At 32.8% G+C, this 21,133-nt stretch overlaps 1 protein-coding gene and 1 long non-coding RNA gene across 2 annotated transcripts; one reads left to right on the top strand and one right to left on the bottom strand.

Moving 5' to 3' along the window:
• The first annotated feature begins 582 nt into the window (after positions 1–582).
• LOC109604450 (eukaryotic translation initiation factor 3 subunit G-B-like) lies at positions 583–3,164 on the top strand. Its single transcript, XM_049970593.1, has one exon. It carries the CDS (start codon positions 2,292–2,294, stop codon positions 3,072–3,074), a length of 783 nt encoding a protein of 260 aa, XP_049826550.1. The 5' UTR covers positions 583–2,291; the 3' UTR covers positions 3,075–3,164.
• Positions 3,165–3,280: 116 nt separating this feature from the next.
• LOC109604911 (uncharacterized) lies at positions 3,281–19,710 on the bottom strand. The gene is made up of 4 exons (XR_002191908.2): positions 19,612–19,710; positions 19,502–19,549; positions 19,327–19,431; positions 3,281–3,790 (listed from the first exon to the last, which is right to left on the bottom strand). It is a non-coding gene; the product is annotated as an uncharacterized LOC109604911 (long non-coding RNA).
• Positions 19,711–21,133: the final 1,423 nt, after the last annotated feature.

Genomic DNA, 21,133 nt, shown 5'->3' with positions numbered 1-21,133 from the left:
TATAAATTACATTTCTATTAAAATTGATAACTGAAACTGTAATCTCGCATTATTTATGTGTTTCTGCGACCCACAAATCTATTAGAAAACAATAAAGAGACGGAACGGCCGTCCTAACAAATGGCAGGGCTTTACACCGAAACGGCCAATCGTTTCTTGATCAATTATTTATTCGGCCGTTCGGCCATACGGACGTGAGATATACTTTTGCACCTCTGCTTATTTTATATTTATGCCGATCAACAATTTATCGTACACTTATGCATTTTCCATCGTCCATTTTAACCGTCCTCCCCCCTGTTTACCCATTACGGCTCCTTAACAATCCTGCGGACCGCAGGAAGCGGACGAAGTTTATCAAAGGGACAAGCCCCCCTAAGAAACCGTAATTACCACGTAGCGCCGTCTTGTTAATTGTGATTCTTCTTGCCGTTCATGATATATTAGCGATTAAAGTGGAAGGTCTATGTACAATTGAGAAGATTAATCGTCAGCAAGTTGACCGCTAATTGCTAGCCGCACTGCAACGAGATGATATATGTCCGGCACGGGCTCTTTCTGCTTTCACCCCGTGGAATCTTGTCCCGCTATTAAATTGTTGCCAAGAAGTGTTTCAATTTAGCCGTGAACTCCAACTTGTGCCGGACCACCATTACGCTCCACGTTCAAACATAAATTCTTCAGCTGAAAAAAAAAAAAACGTGTCCAATCAAGTCGCTCAAACCGAATATATAAATTCATTTTTTTGCATCTTTGCCGGTCACATCTGTAGATCGGAGATTGGGGGTACGGAGAAAGCTATTTGGCCAAAAGTCTACAACCCCATTGTTTATTAACAAGTCCAGGTTATTGAAAATTTAAAGCAAGTAGGAATAAAAGACAGGGCCCATTTCTTATTTATTATAGCCGGAGGTTTACAGTAGCTGTTTTACATACGTCGGGTCTGACTGTTTGAAGTGATTCGTGTCTGACTTTGAGTGATATAAATATTAAATGTGGGCTTTATTAAAAGTGTGCGAAACATAAACTATTTTGCTGTTTTCGTTTTCATACAATTTCGAAAAATGATATTAAATCACCAACATTTTTGGATTCCTATATTAAAAATTTGTTGGGTCGTATGTTAACAGAAATGAGGGATTATTGGATATAAATCAAAACAATTGGATTTAATACGGAATAATAATTTTTTTGATAATTTATCGTAAGGCAATAAAGAACAAACATTGACAGGAAATGTAAATAATGTTATTAAATTGTTCTATGCATAGGGGCAGTTCGAAGGTAATTTATATTTCAATTTGCACAATCGACGTTTTATGTTTTTCATGCATAAGTATTTATTTTTTGTCACAACTCATCCAGATACAAAAATGCTGTGTTAATTTTCCGAATTAACAACAAATTTATCTGTTTATTAGGTGATCAAATCATGATTATTTAAATAGGGTTGAGTGCTCTTCTATATGCTAATGTTCGAAAATATATTGCACATTGAATTATTTGATCAAACTTTTTAAATTATAATGCAAGTTTACATTGTCACGGCACTTTGTATTTTATAAACACTAAATTAAAACGTTTAGTAAACTTTTCCACAGGAGAAAGTTTTATGAGGAAAGTTTTTATTGTTCTAGAATAGGGGACACAAAATACCGCATCGAGAAGTTACAGTTTTAAATATATGCCCAAAATTACGTGTATACACTTTAAATGATGGAATATTCATGAACGTACAAGAGAAGCATGAAAATGCGTAATGTTTTTCAAATTTTTCGTCTGCAAGTGGGGATGTATCAACTAATATTGCTACATCAACTTGTTATGGCATGAAAACACTGAAAGCAGTGACAATGTGACTAACAAGACATACATCTAAGAGTATGACATTTTTTTAATTAAAATTTTTCTATTCATCTAGTGGTAAAAAATAGTTGGCCTTATTGTTTCCTCACAGTGGTGGAAAAGACGAAACCAAGTCTGCCAATCCCTAAAAAGGCGGCAAGTTTAAATTTCTTCATTATTTTCTAATTGCAAACTCATTTCATTGATATTTAATAGATATTTCAGTTTATATATCAGTTAAAAAATAAAAAAAAAAAACATGGATTTTATTAATTTATTAAAAAATCACCACTTTTCAAACACCTGGACCATTAGTTGGTCCAAAATCTAGAGTGTGTTTACTGTCAAATTTCAAAATCAAGCATACCGTCTCCAGTACTACAAGGAAACCTGGGCGACGAACAAACAAACTTATTTACTGCAGGTTTAGACCATCGACAATCACCATGAGTAACTCGAAACCCACCAAGGGCAGCTGGGCCGACGAGGTGGAGGCGGAGGAAAAGCTGACGCTGCCGTCGGTGGTTTACGGGCCCGGAGTGAAAACGGTGACCGAATTCAAGGTCAACGATAAAAACCAAATGGTGAAGATCATCCGCACCTTCAAGTTGGAAAGGACGGTGATGTCGAAGAGCGTGGCGCAAAGAAGGGCGTGGAAGAAGTTCGGCGATTCGGCCGAAGATCCGGCCGGACCGAATCCCGCAACCACCACCGTCGGCGAGACGGTTCTGATGAAGCTGTTCAACAACAACGAGAGCGATTTCCAGTTGGAGGACGATGCAATGAACAAGCTAAAGGAGCTTAAGGACAGGAAGGTAAGGTGCCGCACGTGTAACGGGGAGCACTGGACCGCCAGATGTCCCAACAAGTATATGCTGAATGCCGACAAGAGCGGCCAGGAGCCGGCACCGCCGCCGGCGAAGGAACCTGCTGCTGGCAGGTACGTACCACCGAAGCGCAAGGGCGGATCTACGAAAAGGGAAGAGTTCAAGGCGAACATTAAGATCGACAATCTCAGCGTGGACGCGACGCAAGATGATTTGAAGGATTTGGTGGCTTCGTTTGGGCAGATACTGAAGGTTCATATCCCCAAACACAGGAGGACCAATGAACCTATGGGTTTTGGGTTCGTTAATTTCAAATACAGAAAGGATGCTGCTAGAGCCATCAAGGGACTTAACGGACACGGCTACGATCATTTGATTCTGTCTGTCGCTTGGGCCAAGTAGAACATTTCGTGGCAGGAGTTTTCATTTATTAATTTAACATTTAAGTTGTTTATCTCTAATATCCTTAGTATTTAGTTGTATTAGTTTTAATTTAGGGCTCCTTTGTAATTACTAATTACTTTATAATAATTAATAGTAATTTTTGTAATTGAATATAATTTGTAAGAGTTACAGGATTTTCTAATAAAAATTAAAAAAAAAACACATTAAAATATATATATTTATTTATTTATTGTTACAATGTAATTTGTACATAAAGAAATACACATGTGAACACAGCATGTTAGAAACTAATTATTTTTTCAAAATTTTCTCCCAAGAGATTAAGTTCGAAAACAACTCTGAGAGTTTAATCAAACGCTTCAATTTCAAATACTCTGCAGTCTTGAAAAAATCCTTGATCAAACCGCTCTTCCGATACGAATAAAGCATTCTGAAGAAATCTCTGTCAAACTCAGAAAGGCCGTATTCGTACTGCGGTTGTTTAACTTCATGGAGGTTATGTTCAAACCAAATTAAAACGTACGTCAACGGTTCTGGGTCTACGCGAGGTACATCCAAGACGGGAACCAGCCCCTCACATTTTGTTTCACGTCTTATTCTACGTATGGTTGATGAGTGCTCCATAATTGCATTGCTGACTTCAAATAATTTACCACTGGAAGATCTCAGTTGAAACGTCATTGTGATGGTAGTTCTCGTTTCTTCTTTGATCACTGCAAAAAGATTTATTCGATGTAATTTTTAAAGGGTTACAGCTTTTTTGTGGATGTTATTTTTAACAGGTGTGCCAATTTAAAGAAAATTAAAGCTTATGTTTTGTTACCATTTGTAACCAGGGACGATTTCACTGCAGATTTCATTTTGCGAAATGACGTCATCAATATTTTTATTAGAATTAATTATAAGTAATTTTATATGTAAACAATCAAATTTATAGAATGAATATCACGTATAAAAAACATATAAAAAAATAAATTAATTATCGTAAGTAAATGATTAATTTATGATTAATGTTAATTGTTATGTGCACTCAACCCAGAGTACACGTATGTAATTAACTGTCAATTAAAATATTCAAAATTAATCTTCTCTAATAAGTTAATATATTTAATGAAATACCAAATTAAAATATCACCAAATTTTTTGGAATGTTATTAAAACAAAATTAACTAAAATTAATTACACTTTAAATTACATTCTATTTAAAATTCAACAGATCAAATAACGAAATAAATTAATTAAAAATCAAAAAAAAAAAAAAAATATTAACTACTACATTTTTCCCTCTACAAAATCTACAAACAGTTTCCACCTTCCTTGACACCCAAAATTACTGAAAGAATAAATTATTGCTCCATAGTTTGTCATTCTTGTCTAAAAGTATCAGCTAGCCCGTCCAAATTTTGAAGCTGGTGGTTTCGAGTGTAAATTTATCTTTGAGGTGTTCAATTGGAGTGCAGTCTGGTGAACGCAGGGGCCACTGGATCCCAATGAAATAATTTGGAGTCATGTCTTGTTAATGATATCTCCTCTCTCAACACACATATACATACGGGTATCCAAGTGATAATGTGTATTTAGAATCATCTGTGAACAAAAAATTACATCATTCAGCTGCAGTCCACTGTTAGTGATTGTTGGTACAACTTCATCACAACCTTCTTCTAATGTTAGACAGTGATTCCAACCTGTGCACGAAGCCTGGGTGTGGAGGATGTGCGATTTCGGTCAGCAGAAATAATCAGAAAAAGGTTCTGCCTTCTGGTCATTGTCGACTACCACCATAAAGATTCCAAGGGCGACTTATTACATACACTTTGTGAGATATTTGGGCTGTTGACGAAGATTACTATGTTTCAAAATTGTCTTCAGAAGCAGTTACTAGGAGACTGTTAACCTGATGATTCTCAGAAGGGTGAAGAGAAAGTTTTCGAATTCTGATTTGTAAAAAATTATAAATTTTGAGTGGTTTTTACTCGTTACATCAAATTTTCAAGTTCATACTTGTAAAATCTGTTTTTAAGGGAAGGTGTTATCCAATTTAATTATAATATAAATATAATGATCAGTATATACTTATATTGCTCGACTAATAAATCCATTGAAGAAACCGCTTCGTTAATAAGACTAATAAATATTAAGGATGCGTGCAACGTTAGTGGCGCTGAGTGGTTAGTTTAATTCGATGGAAAGAGGAAGCAATTCCCAAAGATGATTTGAACACGGCTCTGATGTTCCATTCTATCAAATTACGTGTTAATTGCATACGAGATGAAAGTTTCAGCATTAGCCCCTCAATCACCCCCTCAGCATTTCAGATCAAGCAAATAAGGAGAATTTCAAATTTCACCGCCGATCATCCCACAGGTGTACCCATTGCTTTCGACACTTTATTGTCTGTAGTGTGCCATTGTCTCCGAAATCATTCGAAATTTTCATTAAATTACGTTCTATTTAAAATTCGACAGATCGAAAATAAATTACGTAATGGACCGAACGCAGTTTTCGAAATAAGAAAATGTAATAATTAAATTTGTGTTTACAGCACTTTGCGACATCGGTCCCCCGTACTTAATATTGCATGACCGGCTCCGTATTCCGCACTGACCTCTCCGTTCTTAATCTGATCGAATCTGCATAAATGATGGGCCGGCGTGTGTTATGTGTACCTCCATCTACTCCCCCAACGGCAACGCCAGCCCCCCCTCCCCCACGACACATCCCACCGTTGTACCCCGCTATTTTACCTTCCACCTGTCCGGTCATCTTCAATTGCCCGGACCCGAAACGGCTCGTTTCCTTTCAATCTTGGCCCATTCCGAATCGAGAACTCTTGTACGTTGTTTTGCGCTCGGATACACTTTTGTCAAACAGAAAAATGCGGGAACACACAACTATAAATAAATTCGTACAATGGCGAAATAGGGGTTTCGATGCTTTTTCTAATGTATTGGAATCGATTTAGTGGGTATACATTTCGAAATCCAATCCTATCTATGTATTTTTGTAAATTAATACATTGGAGGTCATATTTTTGTGGTAAGAAATAATTGTTTTTAAAATTGAGATGCATCTATAGTCATCAAAATCCAGTTAATCATATGAGCTTTGGCAAACTGCAAAATACATGTCAAAAATTAAATTTTTCTTGTGGGATGAAAGAATATAAAACAACAATGATTATTACAAGATTTAAGAAAATTTATTAGTTAAATTTAAAACACTTTTTTGTAATTAAATTTTTGATCATCTAGGAAAGGTAGAAAAGCTAAAAAATGAGATTTATATCCATCTAAATACCAATTCACTGTAAAAGGTATAGTAAATGTTTGATAGTGTTTTATTTCTTGTTTCTTTTTCATATATTTGTACCTTTCCTGGATGCACCTGAGTTTTTTTATATTTTTGTAATCTTTGGCAGCTTTTCCTGGCAGTCAATATGAAGAGTATTTAGACCAAGGTAATAAGGAGAATAAATTGTTGTCCAAAAGGACAACTTGAGGAGATGGCAAATTCTATCTTCTTCTTTCCTCCTTCAGTAAAGAGAAGTAGGAGTCAGACAAGTTGTGTAATGAAGGGAATTCTTATTGGCCGTATGCCGGAAAGCCAATCGGATTAGATGTTAACACTTATCCTCGATGGGTGCAATGAGTGAACATCATCAAGGATGACTATAATTTTCTTGCTAAGGTTAAGGTGTTGGACAATACTGTCAAAATCCAGGTTGGTTTTACTTTAGACTTTAGATTTTTTACCCCATTATATGATGCACTAGGGAGGACGTATTATTTATATAGTTTGCCGGAGAGGAAGCTGTGTTTTAAGAGATTTGTCTTATTCTTTACATGGTTACAGAGGTGAATGATTAAATTATTTTGTTAATAATAGTAATAGATTGTTTGGTAAAGCACTTCAGTATATTAATGTACAAGAAGATATTATGAATGCCCCGGAGTAAGACATTATTGTCCACCAACTTACTGTAGGTATGGACTGGAAGAGAAAAGAAGAAGATTGGGAAAATGTTAGGCACATTTTTTACATTTTTTCACTATAAACTCTCTCCTCTACTTAAACCAGGTACTCTACTACTAAGGTACAAAACGCCTGCTAACCCCCCACCAAAAAATGTTATTACCAGGTAATAATTCCCCCCACCTTAAAATGTTTCCAGGTATTATTTTATCAGTAAGAACCACTTGGTGAAGTTTGAACCTATGTTTCATTCACTATAAACGGAAGTTGCATATTTGCCTATAATTTTTTAAGTAGATTGTTACAAAAAAACAATAAATCAGGTTCATTTCAACTTGTTTTACAATTAGCAATAAATTTTTATAATGTTTTGATTGTGCAAATGTATCCTGCGCTGTATTGTGTTTCCCCAGATTGATTTGTGTGATATTAACGCGGAATGTTATGAAAACTAACGAAATTCCGGGCATTTTATTGGAATTGTTTATTATGTTAGGAATTTTATGTAGAGGCGGAGCCGAAGGACAAAATTCTGTGTTCTGTGTTTGGGTTAAGACAATACTTCTTTATTGACTTTTTCCCCACATTGTGAAGACCTAGTGGAGAGTGGGACAGTCAAATAATTGAGCACAATCCAAAACTGAAGCGGTTACATCCTTCGTGTCTTCATCTAAAGTGTGTGATACAGCGTATTCGAATCGACCCAATTAAACTTTGTCTTAGAACCCGATATGCAATAATCAAAATACCTGAACTATAGTTATGGACAGCGGAATTTACGTACTTGAGCCTTTATGCTATAATCACTTCAGCTTATACACATAGATAATATTCAATGGATCGTGAATCGTAAACCGATATCAGACATGTATATACTATATTATTGACAGTGATACACTGCTGGGTAATGTCCCGTTTAATTACTTACATATATTAAATTTACTGGCAATTTTACACGGATGCATCGTTTAATCTGCGGCTGATATGAACGAATAATAAATATTTGTTTATAAGGCATTGTAAACAGGATTTATTATAAATCAGAATAAATCAAATTTATACTAATGGTGTACTCATCGTCAGATACGAATGCGATTATTCAACTATAATAATTTGAATAAACAATACTAATAATAATAATGGTTATGGTCAAATTGTGTGTGTGATTGTACTGTATATTTTATATAAACTGCGCCCCATAATATAAGGATACTGCCAGTGAATTAAAAACTAATAACTTTGATAAACACAGTCAAAGTGCTTAGGGACCTAAATATTTTTAAATTATTGCAAATAAAACCTAAAAAATTGAGCTGAAAAAATAATGAATTAATAAACACAAGTGTTTTTTACTAATTAAATAAAAACAATTATAAAATGATGTTACAACCCCATCAAAAATTAAATCTACCAACAAAACCAAATGATTATTATCATGTTAATTATGCCATATTTATTATTTTTTTTTTAACTCACATCCTGTCGGTTATTTATGACGGCCCTACGTCGATTTGGCATACTCAATATCAGTCTATCGAGTAGGTTTTGGTCCACCAGCTTTCGCCACACCTCCTGCACCATCAAAATTAGCTGCAGGTGGTCTCCGTAATGGTTTTGATGATTCAAAAGTCTTCTTCAATAGCATTTCACACTTTTATTAGTTTAAAGTGTGGGGAGTTTGGTGCTCAAGACAAAACGCTTATGTTATCCACTTTGAATGCTGTTCAAACCATCCTTCCAGGATGGGAAATTCACCACCTCAGATGTGTGTCCTTCCAGAATCTGGGTAGCAGCAAAATCTAGCGTCATCAGAAAAGAGAATACGGCTCCAATCATCAGGACCCAAAAATGATGGTAATTTTTATAATACAGAAGTAAATTAATATTACAGCTGATAATAAATAAAAGAATTATAGCTAAAATATTTAACATTTTATAAAGTTTAACCACCACTGTATATTTCATTTCATGTTATTTTTCAGTGAGACTCAGTCTTATTGACAACATTCTTCCCATTCCTATTCTGTTAGAGTAGTTTTCGATGGTTATGTTAATAAGTAAACTATGTGCAATCTTAATGTGATTTTAGAAAATCGAACACACATAAATTAAACAATAGACAGCTGTCGGTTTTATAGGCACTTTTGAACACGTGCTGACAAAGATAAGCCAAATTGTGGAGATTTATACCGCACAAAGTGGTGTCCGATGATAAAATTCATAAAATTAATGTGGTGCGTAGAATGCCGCACATCCACCCTTAAATTCATTTTATCTGCCAACTGTCAAAAACACGCCCCCCCAGTTGAAAGGCATCCGGGAAAACAGCCGGTTTTTTTTTTGTTTTAAACAACTAAAAATTAATTAAGTACGCGAAGCAAACGGGCACGGTGCCTGAGAAGTGACAACAATACCAATTTGCGGCGAATAAAAAACACATTACGTTTATTAAATCTTCGCCGGTTGAGATAATTGATTAGATTTGTGTCGTCGCCGTCAAAGAACGCGAAACTTTATTTTTTTTTTTTTTTGCTGTCGGAGATCCCTGAGCCCGGCAATCGCCAGAAACAAGAGAAAAAAATCCCCCTTGTTCGTCAAGTTGATCCGCGGCAATCGCCCCGCATATGTTTGTTATACACTTCGGCTGGATATTAACATTGAAAAGTTACGACAAGGGGCGTACAGGCTCCGAGGGAAACAAAACGTAAAAGGAAAACTTGGCCGAAAAGTTCGTCGATGGCGAAAGGAAATTAGAGAAAAATAGAGGCCCATCCTAAATGGATAAAGTTCCGTTCGGTTAATTAAATTGAAGGCGGCGAAATACGACGTGGAAAAACAGGGGGGATGTAATCAGTTAGACATGGCGCAGTTATATGTGAGTAATTATAAAAAAAATAATAAATGGGATATTGGGAACTAACGGTCATTGTTGTACCATATGATCAACTAACTTTGGTAATTGTAGGAACAAATATTTTCGGTATCAATATTTCTTGTAGCAGTAGCAGTCGGTGATTTATATGCAGTGTCTATGAAAGTAAGGGGGAATAAAATTAATATGCACATCTTAAAAAGAACGGAAATGTTATTTCAAAGGCACATTCAGTAAGAATTTTTAGAAAATAGAATGAAATTTATTTTTAGTAGGAATTATATTAACTCAGTTTCAGTGGGAAGAAAGGAGCGTTGCACTACAGAGAAAAGGAAAATAATACTTAACGTGAAACATCAAAGATCTAATTAAGACTGACATCCCTAAAAACTACTCTCGAAAATGGTTTACAATATTATTAACGTATATGAAACAACATACTCAATTGAATATATTATTATTCATAACACTATGGGTTTAATGGTGTGGGGTGCTATTGCTTATAAGTACCAATTTACCTCCAGATTTCATTAGTGTCAATATGACGTCTCAGCTACATATGGATGACGTTTTGGAGCATTATTTTCATTCCTACATAAGAAGAGATCTTGCAGCAAGATAATGCCCGTCCACATATTGCCAGGAATACATTAAACTTCCTAGAAGCCTCTCACGTGAATCTACTACCTTGGCCACCCAGATCTTCAGACCTTTCCTCAATCGAACATGTGTGGGATATGATGGAGCGACGCTTAATGAATTTACAGAGCCGTCCACGCACTCTTAAAGAACTAAGACGTCATATTCAGTTCGTGTGGGATAAGATATCATACCAATTATTAGCTTCTGTCAATTTATGCTTTAAGATTTTTGTTTAATTTTTTAATCAACTGTTTCTGTAATAGGATAATATTTTAAGACTAAAGTTTCCACAAAATTATGTTAATTGTCCTTTGGTAAAAAGGACTTTGGAGGGATGAGTCAACAGAATAGAATTAGATGGTATAAAATACATTACAAAACTTTGAAATATGGTGGAAGAAACGTTATGGTTTTTTGGCATGGTATAGGAACATTACAGAAAATTATTAATAAAATAGACTATTTCATGTATAAAGATATCACAAAAAATGTAATAGAATCACTTACCAACGATAATTTACCAACTGGTAACTATGTAGAATTTTATGTATGATAATCATCCGAAGTATGAGTCCAAAGTTGTTCAAAATTGGTTGAAAAATAATCGTTGAGGTTCTCGATTGGCCAGTACAAAAAACCGGATCTAAACTCAATTGACAATTTATAAAATTGTATGAAGTCTCGATTAAAACACAAAAAAACCATAAAATTTTGATGAATTATGATTATTAATATTTAATATCTCAACAAAATATTATTATGTTTATTTAAATTTATTTTGTAGTCTATGATTTGTACTTTGGTAAGGGAATTAGAGATTGTCGGTGATTTTTCTAATATTAATAATATTGTTTTATTTAGAGTGAGAGTATATTAATTAATTAGTATTTTTTAAAATAGTGTAGTAAATGTGTAACTTATTACTGTTGAAATTAGTTTATATAAGTTTTTTTAAATCAATTGTGTATGTTCTTTGTTTGGGCTATTGAGGAACATTTAACAGGACATTCAGCTCAGCTAGTTAGTCCACATTCTACCTTCCTAAGACTAGTTGAAAGAAAACTAAAAAAAATATATGTAAAATATGATATTTTGTTGAAATTGTAACTAAAATGTATGATATTACTACAAGGAAGTATTTTTAAGCGTGCCGTCTTACAAAAACACGTCGAAATTTCCTTCGATTTCCGCATATGTTCGTTTTATAAGACCCCGTCACACAGTGCAACCTAATGTCATCATTTAACAGGTTGACTGCGAACGTGCACTGTGAAAGTCTAATATAATTTAAAGTTTTCGACAGATGCATTTTAGGAAATTCCTCTATTATTTTTACAACTCTGCATTGAATTTACCTTATCGGGACATTTGCTTGAATGACATTTTCCAGATAACAGGTTTATGTCAACCCTAAGTATTAAAGTTCGAATGCATGTTCGCCGCTATTGAGTTTCAACAATGATTTATCGGATTTATATTGTGCCAAATCACATTCAATTTTAAGTTACAATATACCGTTTTATTCTTACATGTATTTAAAATATATCACACTGTTACAGTTCCGTAATTTTTTATTTTTCACTCGATTCTCATGAATAGGAGGTTTATTTGTTAATGCCAAGTTCAATATTATCTAACACACTGTTTTCACTGAGTTGTACACTTTTAGAGACATTTCAACAGACACTAATCATATATGAATAAAAAGTTGTTATATTTTGGAAGTTACTACTTTGTTCCTCAGAATTTTTATGTGGTCAATTCATTTACATAATTTAGACACTGTTCAAAATTTATACTTGTAGGAAATTGGGGAGTCTCATTTCCGGCCTCACCTTAGGACCCTCCAAAATCCAGTTTTCAAACAGGATTCAGTCCTCCCCTCACATAGACTGACTTTTAAAGACAAGTAGAGATAATATGAAAAGAGATATCTCAGGAATGAAGTGATCCCCTCATTAGATATGTGTCTCAAGGTGTCGGTGAGTGTCTGGATCATCTGAGGGTTCAACTCATTATTACTTTAAGAAATATTCAAAATATTCAACATTTTTGTCTGAATTATTAATAATTTACTACGATACTGCACCAAAATGTTCACCAAATTGAATGAAGAACTCTTTTCTTCCTAATTTTTAGTAGGTCCGAGTTATGGAAAACACTGAATATTTTCAGTATTGATTTCATGACACTAAACCCTGCTAGGTATATTATTCCATATTTTCCTTGGGCATTAAACATAATAAGCTTTATGCGATATTTTATCCTTTAGTATGCGTAATTCCAGCTCACGCACGTTGACTTTATTTTGTCGGCATGAGTGATTTTACATCTGGCATGTGGAGTTTAAATTGTCGGACGAAATGTTTTGGACGCGTTAAATGCGTTAGACAAAGTATTTTCATATAACGTCCGAAATATTTCGCACACACATACCTGTTAATTCTTAAATGGGGGTCAGCGAAATGGGACACATACTCATTTTGAAATATTAAGATTGTGTCACAAATATTTAAACCAGTTTCTGTGAGTGTGCTTAATTATTTTAAAATTATTTCGCCCGTTGTCCGCTGAAATTCGTGGGAATTTAGGTTTTGTATAAAATTTTAAATTTAATTAGGAATAAATCAGCTCCATATTTTAATGTTTCCTGTGCAAATAAAAAGTCAGTTAGGAAGCTTACGTGTAATGACGTAGAGGTCCTGTCAGTTACGGATATAAAAAGGTTGATTTATAACAAGGGCTTTTATCAGAAAAATTCAGTAAAATCTAACTCATTAAGTTGAAAATGGAACGCATTAGCAAGACACCTAGTTATCGGAAAGGGGATTGAAATAAGAGAAAATCTTTATTAAATATAAGTTTGTCTTACCTTTTTGTACAGTTTTTATCTTTTCCGAAGTTTTAAAACGTTTATCCTGCTCGAGACATGAATAATTAATTATCTCACAACTAAGAATTTACGAAGGACGTCAAATGTCCGAAAAAATGTCGCGAACAGTAGTTGGAAACTTTTCTGTTAAAGTTTTCAACAAACAGAAAAATATGAATTTAAACCTCACAAATATACAGGGTGGAAATAACATTAAAACACCATTAAAATTTTAATCATTGAAAATAATGTCTAAAATCATTATTAGAATAATTCTCGCTTTATTTAAAGATATTTATATGGATGAAGTAATGCTGGTTTAATGCTAAATGAAGAGTTATTTTCAAAATAAAAAAGACAAATATGGTGCACGAAAGCAACAATAAAGGCATAAACAATTTTATTTTATTTGCTTAAATGAAAGTTCTTATCTAATTTTAATTTGATTATAAAATATACATTAGAACTGTACACTTAGATGTTAAATACCCTATTTACTGAACCATTAAAATATTTATAAATATTTTAAAGAATACGATGTTACGAAAAAAGTGGTGTAAAGCGGTGAAAAGAGAGAATAAAAAATGTTAAACTTTTCGACAAGTGTTCAATTTCGCTTCGAAGCCATATCACTATTATAAAATATTCAGCTACGTGTACGATATTTATTTTTTAGTTTAAATTTGTTACACTACGATATTTAAGTATTTTATACTTACATGTTAGAGTTAGTAAGATAAATATAAGATTATTCTATGAGCTGTAACACTTAAGTATAAGTTAGATTCTTAAAGAGATATATTTAAACATACTTTTTATAGCATTTTTTTACTCACTTAAATACGTATAAAAAGGATCTTTTTTCAGCTCAAACTGATCGAAAAAAGTTAAGCACATTAACATATTTCAACCTAAATATAAATTTTTATTTGTGGATAAAAACGTAAAAATAAAAACCATAAAACCTTAAGACAAAAACAACGAGGACGAAAAAACGCCTCATGTGTTTCAATCAAATTAACAACCAATTTCTACTGCCTTTTTCTAAAAATCAGGCAGAGACGTCATTTAACAGAAGCTGATCGATATCATGCTGTAGGAATGTTTTAGGATGGCTCAAGACAAATTTAAGTGACCGCTTCATTTAATGTTGACCAATCCATAGTGTGCAGACTCTATCAACGGTTTCTAGAGTCTGGACATGTGCGAGATCGGCTTAGAGAAGGTCGACCAAGAGTTACATCTGACCAGGAAAGATTATTAATCAGAAGAGCACGAGTGGACCCAATAAGAAACTACACACATCTCAAACAAGACCTGATTTTGGATACTGGACGTCATATAAGTCCAAGGACACTTTTAAATTGGTTAAATGATGTAGGACTCCGTTGCAGGAGGCGACAACCCCTCCAGCCTGTCTATTGTGCAGCGAAATTAACTTGGTGTGAGGAAAGAGAACTCTGACATGAAGAGTGGAATACTGTGAGGATTACAGATGAAAGCAGATTTGGAGTAGTTAGTGGTAGAAGGTCAGTACGAGGCTGGATACCTTCAAGTCAAAGAATAAAGTTATGTACAGGAAGTTCATGCATACACAATGGTTTTTGGTGGCATTTTTCTAGGAGGTAGAATGGAGCTCTACATCTGCGACTGCAGCATGACCGGTGAAATTTATGTAACAGACATTATCGATAACATTGTTGAACATTATCGATTTTCAGACGACAATATTAGACCGCACAGTTAAGATTGTCCTCAACCACTTAGAAAATGCCCAAATTGGGCGTCTGCCCTTACCAACCTTGTCGCCTGATTTATAAATTCAATAGAACATGTCTGGGACATGCTTGGAAGATCATAAACTGCTCATCAGCCCAGTGCTCATACTGCCAGAGAATAAAGACAACTTCTTATTTTGTAAAATAAATTTTAAGTTGCCTTTGACCTAATTTTTAGTTGATATTTAATTCTTTTATTACACTTCTACTATTACAATTTTAATTTTTACTAAATTAATTAGAAGTGGACATAATTAATGTATATAAACTCCGTTTCCCTCTATGAAATTTAGATGAAGTCCCCAACCGGATCCCATAAACATCCGTCTACGTGTAGGAATAAATGAAATCAAAATAAGGAAACGCAATACATTGTACCTTGCTTAACGAAAGTAAACCGACTTTCCGAGGACATCCTGAATTCCAGGGACGCATTATAAATTTCCAAGGAACAAGCTGGATACGATCCGGAGTCAATTACCGCACATATCTGGCACGTTGCATCTTTAGCCTTTTGCATGCGTTCCAGAACATCTTGGCGATACGACTGGCAATATAAACGACACAGAAATGCCCTCATACATTTTATGCGCTTGTTTACTTCCCGGTTGCACCGCGTCGTCTCGATTTTCCTCCGGGACATCTTCCTGCCACGGACGTGTACATTCCACGTTCTATTGTGGATTAACATGAATTTATATAAGCATACGATACGACACTGACTTACGTTAATTACACACATTATAACACCTAAAATATACTGTATGGTTAAGGGTATGGGGAAAATTTAATAAATATTGATGCTCAGGATATGTTTATTAAAGCTTGAAAAATATCACTGTTTTGGCATTTATGAATCTAATGTTTTTTAATAAAGTTTAACTACCTCAAATATAGAAAGAATGAGAAAGAACATTTTGATTTTTTTAGTGTATTCATGTCTAGCTCAATATTATAATATTATTTAATACTGCATAAATTAATGTTAATATTAACAGTTCACATTACATAAAAGAGTTATGGGTAAAATATTAAACAATTTAAAAAGTTGCTATAATAATGGTCAGTGCTTTGAGGAATTTGTTATTGGTAAATCAACGCAAAATATCGATTTTACAGATGATAATGTAGCAGCCCAAGCTTTAATTTTAGGTTTTTGCAGGTTTTAATTAAGTGTTCCTAAATTAGTTCGAAGATTTTTCAGATAAACTTCAAGTGGAAATTAATCAGATATTAGAAGAAGCCAATTTCTCTATTAGCTTTATTTTTCAAGTAATATCATCTAATTAAAAATTTTAAAATAATTACCCGTTTACAATTCATTTAACATCCTTAACTTATGCCCTGTAGTGTAAACTCCGCCTCGTATGTTGGGTCCGTTACATTCTGTTGTCGTTTTGTCCGCAGAAATATTCGACGGACAAAAAGGAAGTGGAGTAATAAAATTAGTTGCCAACACCCCATTTTCTTTTTCTCCGGTTCTTTTTTTTTGGGTTCGGTACGAGAGTCCCAAGAGTCGGCGGAACGTGATTTTTTCAGCGATGGATTAATTTAAAGGACTCGCAGAATGCAAACCGTTCGTAATTAAATGAAACATTTTATGGACACAGTGAAAAAATCCCCCGTAAGGATGTAGTCGGCAGACGAGCCAATTAAAATTGTCCCGGATTAAGTCGGGGGATAGGAGCAAAAAAAAAAACCCGTTCCCGAATGACTTCAGGTTCAAATAAAGATAACCGTATTTGAACATTGTTAATAAAACCGTTCTCCCCGTTACGGATTTTTCATTGCGGACTGCGCTAAGTGCTTAATTTATGTTTTTCAGCGGCGACAAGTGATTTAAATGTGGACACTTGGTAACGATGTTTGATAAGTTTAATTAACGACTAGTTTTAACGAGGCTTAATTGAAATTAAATATACTGCTCTTGATTTACTTTCTTTTTTTTACGGATGGGTTGTTTTAAATTTTTGTCTTCACTCTGCAGTCGTTGGTAATAACGAAAACGTGGTGAACTTTCTGAATGTACGCCATAAATTATGGTAATTAATCACTTAGTGACTAAAATTAGTGCCAGATTGACAGTCAATTTAAATGTACGTCTATGACAGTTTATTAGCCAATTGGGAGAGCAAATTTGTAGACCTCATTAAAATTATAGAAATATGTAACAATTTTTTCTGTGCTTATTAAGCAGTAATTGACTAAGCTCGTTATTTAAAATAATCGTAGTTCGTACACATTTTTATATTTTGCTGAAAGTAAATAAACGAATCTAGTCAGTCTATCCAATTATAATTGTCCGGGATTAAGCTAAAAACCCCGCTCCCAAATGACTTTAGATTCAATTAAAGATAACTGAATTTAAACATTGTTAATAAAACCATTTTCCCTGTCCTCGATTTTTTTACTGGGAAATCGTGTTAAATGCTTAATATTGGGTAATATTATTTGATTAATTCTAATTACTATTTTTGTTTAATGTTAATTAAAAACAAACACAACAATGTTTTATGTTTTTAAATGGAATATGGTTTTCAAACTGTTTTCAATAAAATACTACATGCGAAAAATTCTGCATCAGAGCAAATTACGGTGATTAATCATGGGTAATTAATCATACTGTTTATTCGGCAGTTGATTTAAAAATACACGTATAAATTTCAGGTAATTTACAAATTGGTGATGTAATTTTGATATTAATTATAATTAAATGGGTGATGTATTATTTATTATCAAATATGTTCTTTGCAATTTTCCATTATGATTACAATGCCGCATATTAAATAAAGTTACTAATAATAATAAAAATATGCATATAATTGAAAAGTGGGTTTGGCTGTAATAATAATGATATTATTAAGTAAATTAGCTAAAATATACTTCATTTTCTTTTCTAATTTACCAATTAAGGTAATTAATTACTTATACTCAGAAATTTGAATTTTTTTTATCAAATACTTCTTGAAGTATATTTTAAGTGTGGGCAACAGATAAAACTTTATTTTGGTTGAACAGAAGATTTATCTTCTATACTTTATACTTTTCTCATATTATTCATTAGGATGATGGTTTTTAAGTGTATCTCAGAAATTACTAACTAAATAGACTTAGAAAACGTATAAATAAATATAAAGAATATTATTCAGTAACTCTGAAAAAATGTGGAAGTTTCTAAGATGACTGCTAGTGGCCTTAAACTTCTTAGAAAAATAAATTTCTATGTCCAATTTGACAATAAAAGCATATTTAAGGTATCTGATCATTTATCTTGAAAATATTTGACTGATTACTTGTCTTAGGAACATTATTTTTTATCACTTCCTTCTTAGAGTATATCTTTAAAAAAATGGTACCAACATGTTCAACATTGAAAACTAAACTTCAAACAGTTTTTCTAATATATCTATTAATATTCTATACTTATTATCTTTTTACATCAGCCCTTAAAGGGACTTATTCTTATATTGTATACATTTGTACAATGCCCAATGTAAATGAAAAAAATATTTATGGAGTGAAAAAATGAATTTATCTTTATTTTAAGTAAAAGTTGTCGTTTAATTAAATAATTTTGAATCAAACATTGTGGTTTAAATTATTTTTTCCTGCTGTAACTTTTAATTTTTTATCCTAGGAAGTTTTTTAGGTCATAATTTTCCAAATGGTTTGCTTCAATATTAAAGGTTGCCCTAATATCTATATTGAAGGATTTGCTTTAAAATTAAAGGATTATTTTTATATTAGAGATTGTTTTTTACTACAAAATGAAGAAAATGATGAACATGAATTCAGTAGAGCACATATCACAAATTAAAACAAAAATTTAATGCTGAATTTGCTGTTAATTAGACGTTAATTAGTTAAACAATTATCAATAATATTAATAGTTAGAATTTAACCAAAACAACTCTAATAAGATATTTCTTTCTTCCTCCCTGTCTGTATAAAATAATTAATTTAAACAAATTACTTTATTGAAATGTAATTCTATGTTTCTGAATATAGGTTCTCTTTATATCAATGTGCATAATTTAAATAAGTAAAATATAAATTGTACGGAATCATATTTTTCAGTTGTCTATGGATTTGTAAATTAAACAGGAATACCTCGCACCGTTTCCAGGAATCACATCAATGCGCTGCTGTCTGATTGGTCCACTGTTTCCAGTTGCATTTATAACGTTTTCGAAGCGTCTGTTATTCTTCGCCGGTCTGCGTTAGTTTGGGAATTAGTTTTGGTTTGATACACAATATTATTAAAGTTGTGTTAAACAATACTTACCTTTTTATCATTTAAACCAGTTGGCGGGAAGCAAAGAATTTATTTATCCTGTAATTAAGTGGTGTGGTGTTTTATGTTCACTCCAAGTGATTTGAATAATATTAACTCACGATTATCACTGTAAGGTATGTTGGAAATTAACTTTCGTTTGAGGCACAACGATGTTATAAACAAAAAAGTAAAATTTACAATTTTTAACCACACATTTTACGGTTGGCTTCGAACTTGTAATGACGGCAACTGTAGAAAATAAAAATCATATTTAATTTATTAGCATAATAAAATATTTAAATAGAAATTAAACAATTGATGTACTTTACCATTTTATTATTTAAAACACAGTTTTTATTGAATTATGTGACGATATTTATGTGTAAATATATAGATAAATTAGGCAAATTTTATTACGGCTGCGCATTAGACTAGATTTCACTTCTGAACAACAGTTGCTTCCCTGCCTGATTATGTTCCGATTAATATGAAAAATTTTAACGCGGGTGAATTCTTGTGTGTACCATCAATGTTTCAAATAAATAAAATAAATTTGAAATCACGTATTTTTATAGTTGGCTATGTATTTGTATAGTTAGCAGGTCCACTGTGTGTCGTTACCAGGAATTGCCACAATGAAGTGCATTTCTTTGTTAGATTCCGCTAATTTTTCTCTTTCTTTTCTCTTGTATGCACGCGTCGTGTGGTGTTTTATATTTCCTCTCTCTGATTTGAGTGATTTTAACAGAGGTAAGGCAAAAATTTAATTTAACTTCAGGTATGTCGTGACTATTAGTTATATCAAAGCCAACTATACTTTTTATAGTTGGCTTTGATTTTGTAATGGCGGTATTCAAAGAAATTAAAAATTATATTTAATTTATGAATAAATTATTTAAAAAGATATTAAACGAATTGATGTACTCCAATACAATTTTATTATTTAAACTATAGTTTTTATTAATTTGTGGTTTTTCGTTCTTAATTCAAATAAATAAAATCAAATTATTAAATATTTTGATAGTTGGCTTTGGATTTGATATTTAGCAGGTGCGTCGTGTGGTGTTTTCAGGAATTACAACATTTAACTGCATTCTGATTGGACAGGTTGTCAAGGGCATTTTTGGCGAATTTCGAAGAGGTCCTTTTTTCTGTTGTAATTGTCGTGTAGATGTGTCGTGCGTTGTTTCATATTTTCTGTCTCTAATTTAAGTGATTTTAACGCAGCCGTAAACAAAAAATTTAAGAAAACTTCAGGTATGTTGTCACTGTAAAATTAATTTTTGGTTTGAGACTTCACCAAAAAAAAAAAATGTATAAATTTTAACGTCATATTTTTATAGTTGGCTTTGAGTATGCTAATGGCGGCTAACAAGTAAGATAAAAAAAATATACTTATGTATATTTTATTAATATTTAATAAAATATTTGAAAAGAGATTAAACTAATTTGTATAATTAAATACAATTTTATTATTTAAACTACAGTTTTTATCAATTTGTATGTTTTCTCAATAATAATGAATAAAATCAAAATATTTAGTTTGAAATCACATATTTTGATAGTTGGCTTTGGATTTGATATTTAGTAGGTGGACGCATCGAGTGGCGTTTCCAGGAATTGCAACAATGAGCTGCACTG

The sequence above is a fragment of the Aethina tumida genome, chromosome 1, assembly GCF_024364675.1.
Source record: "Aethina tumida isolate Nest 87 chromosome 1, icAetTumi1.1, whole genome shotgun sequence".
Classification (NCBI taxonomy): Eukaryota; Metazoa; Arthropoda; class Insecta; order Coleoptera; family Nitidulidae; genus Aethina; species Aethina tumida.
This window is presented reverse-complemented; position numbering and strand designations above follow the sequence as displayed.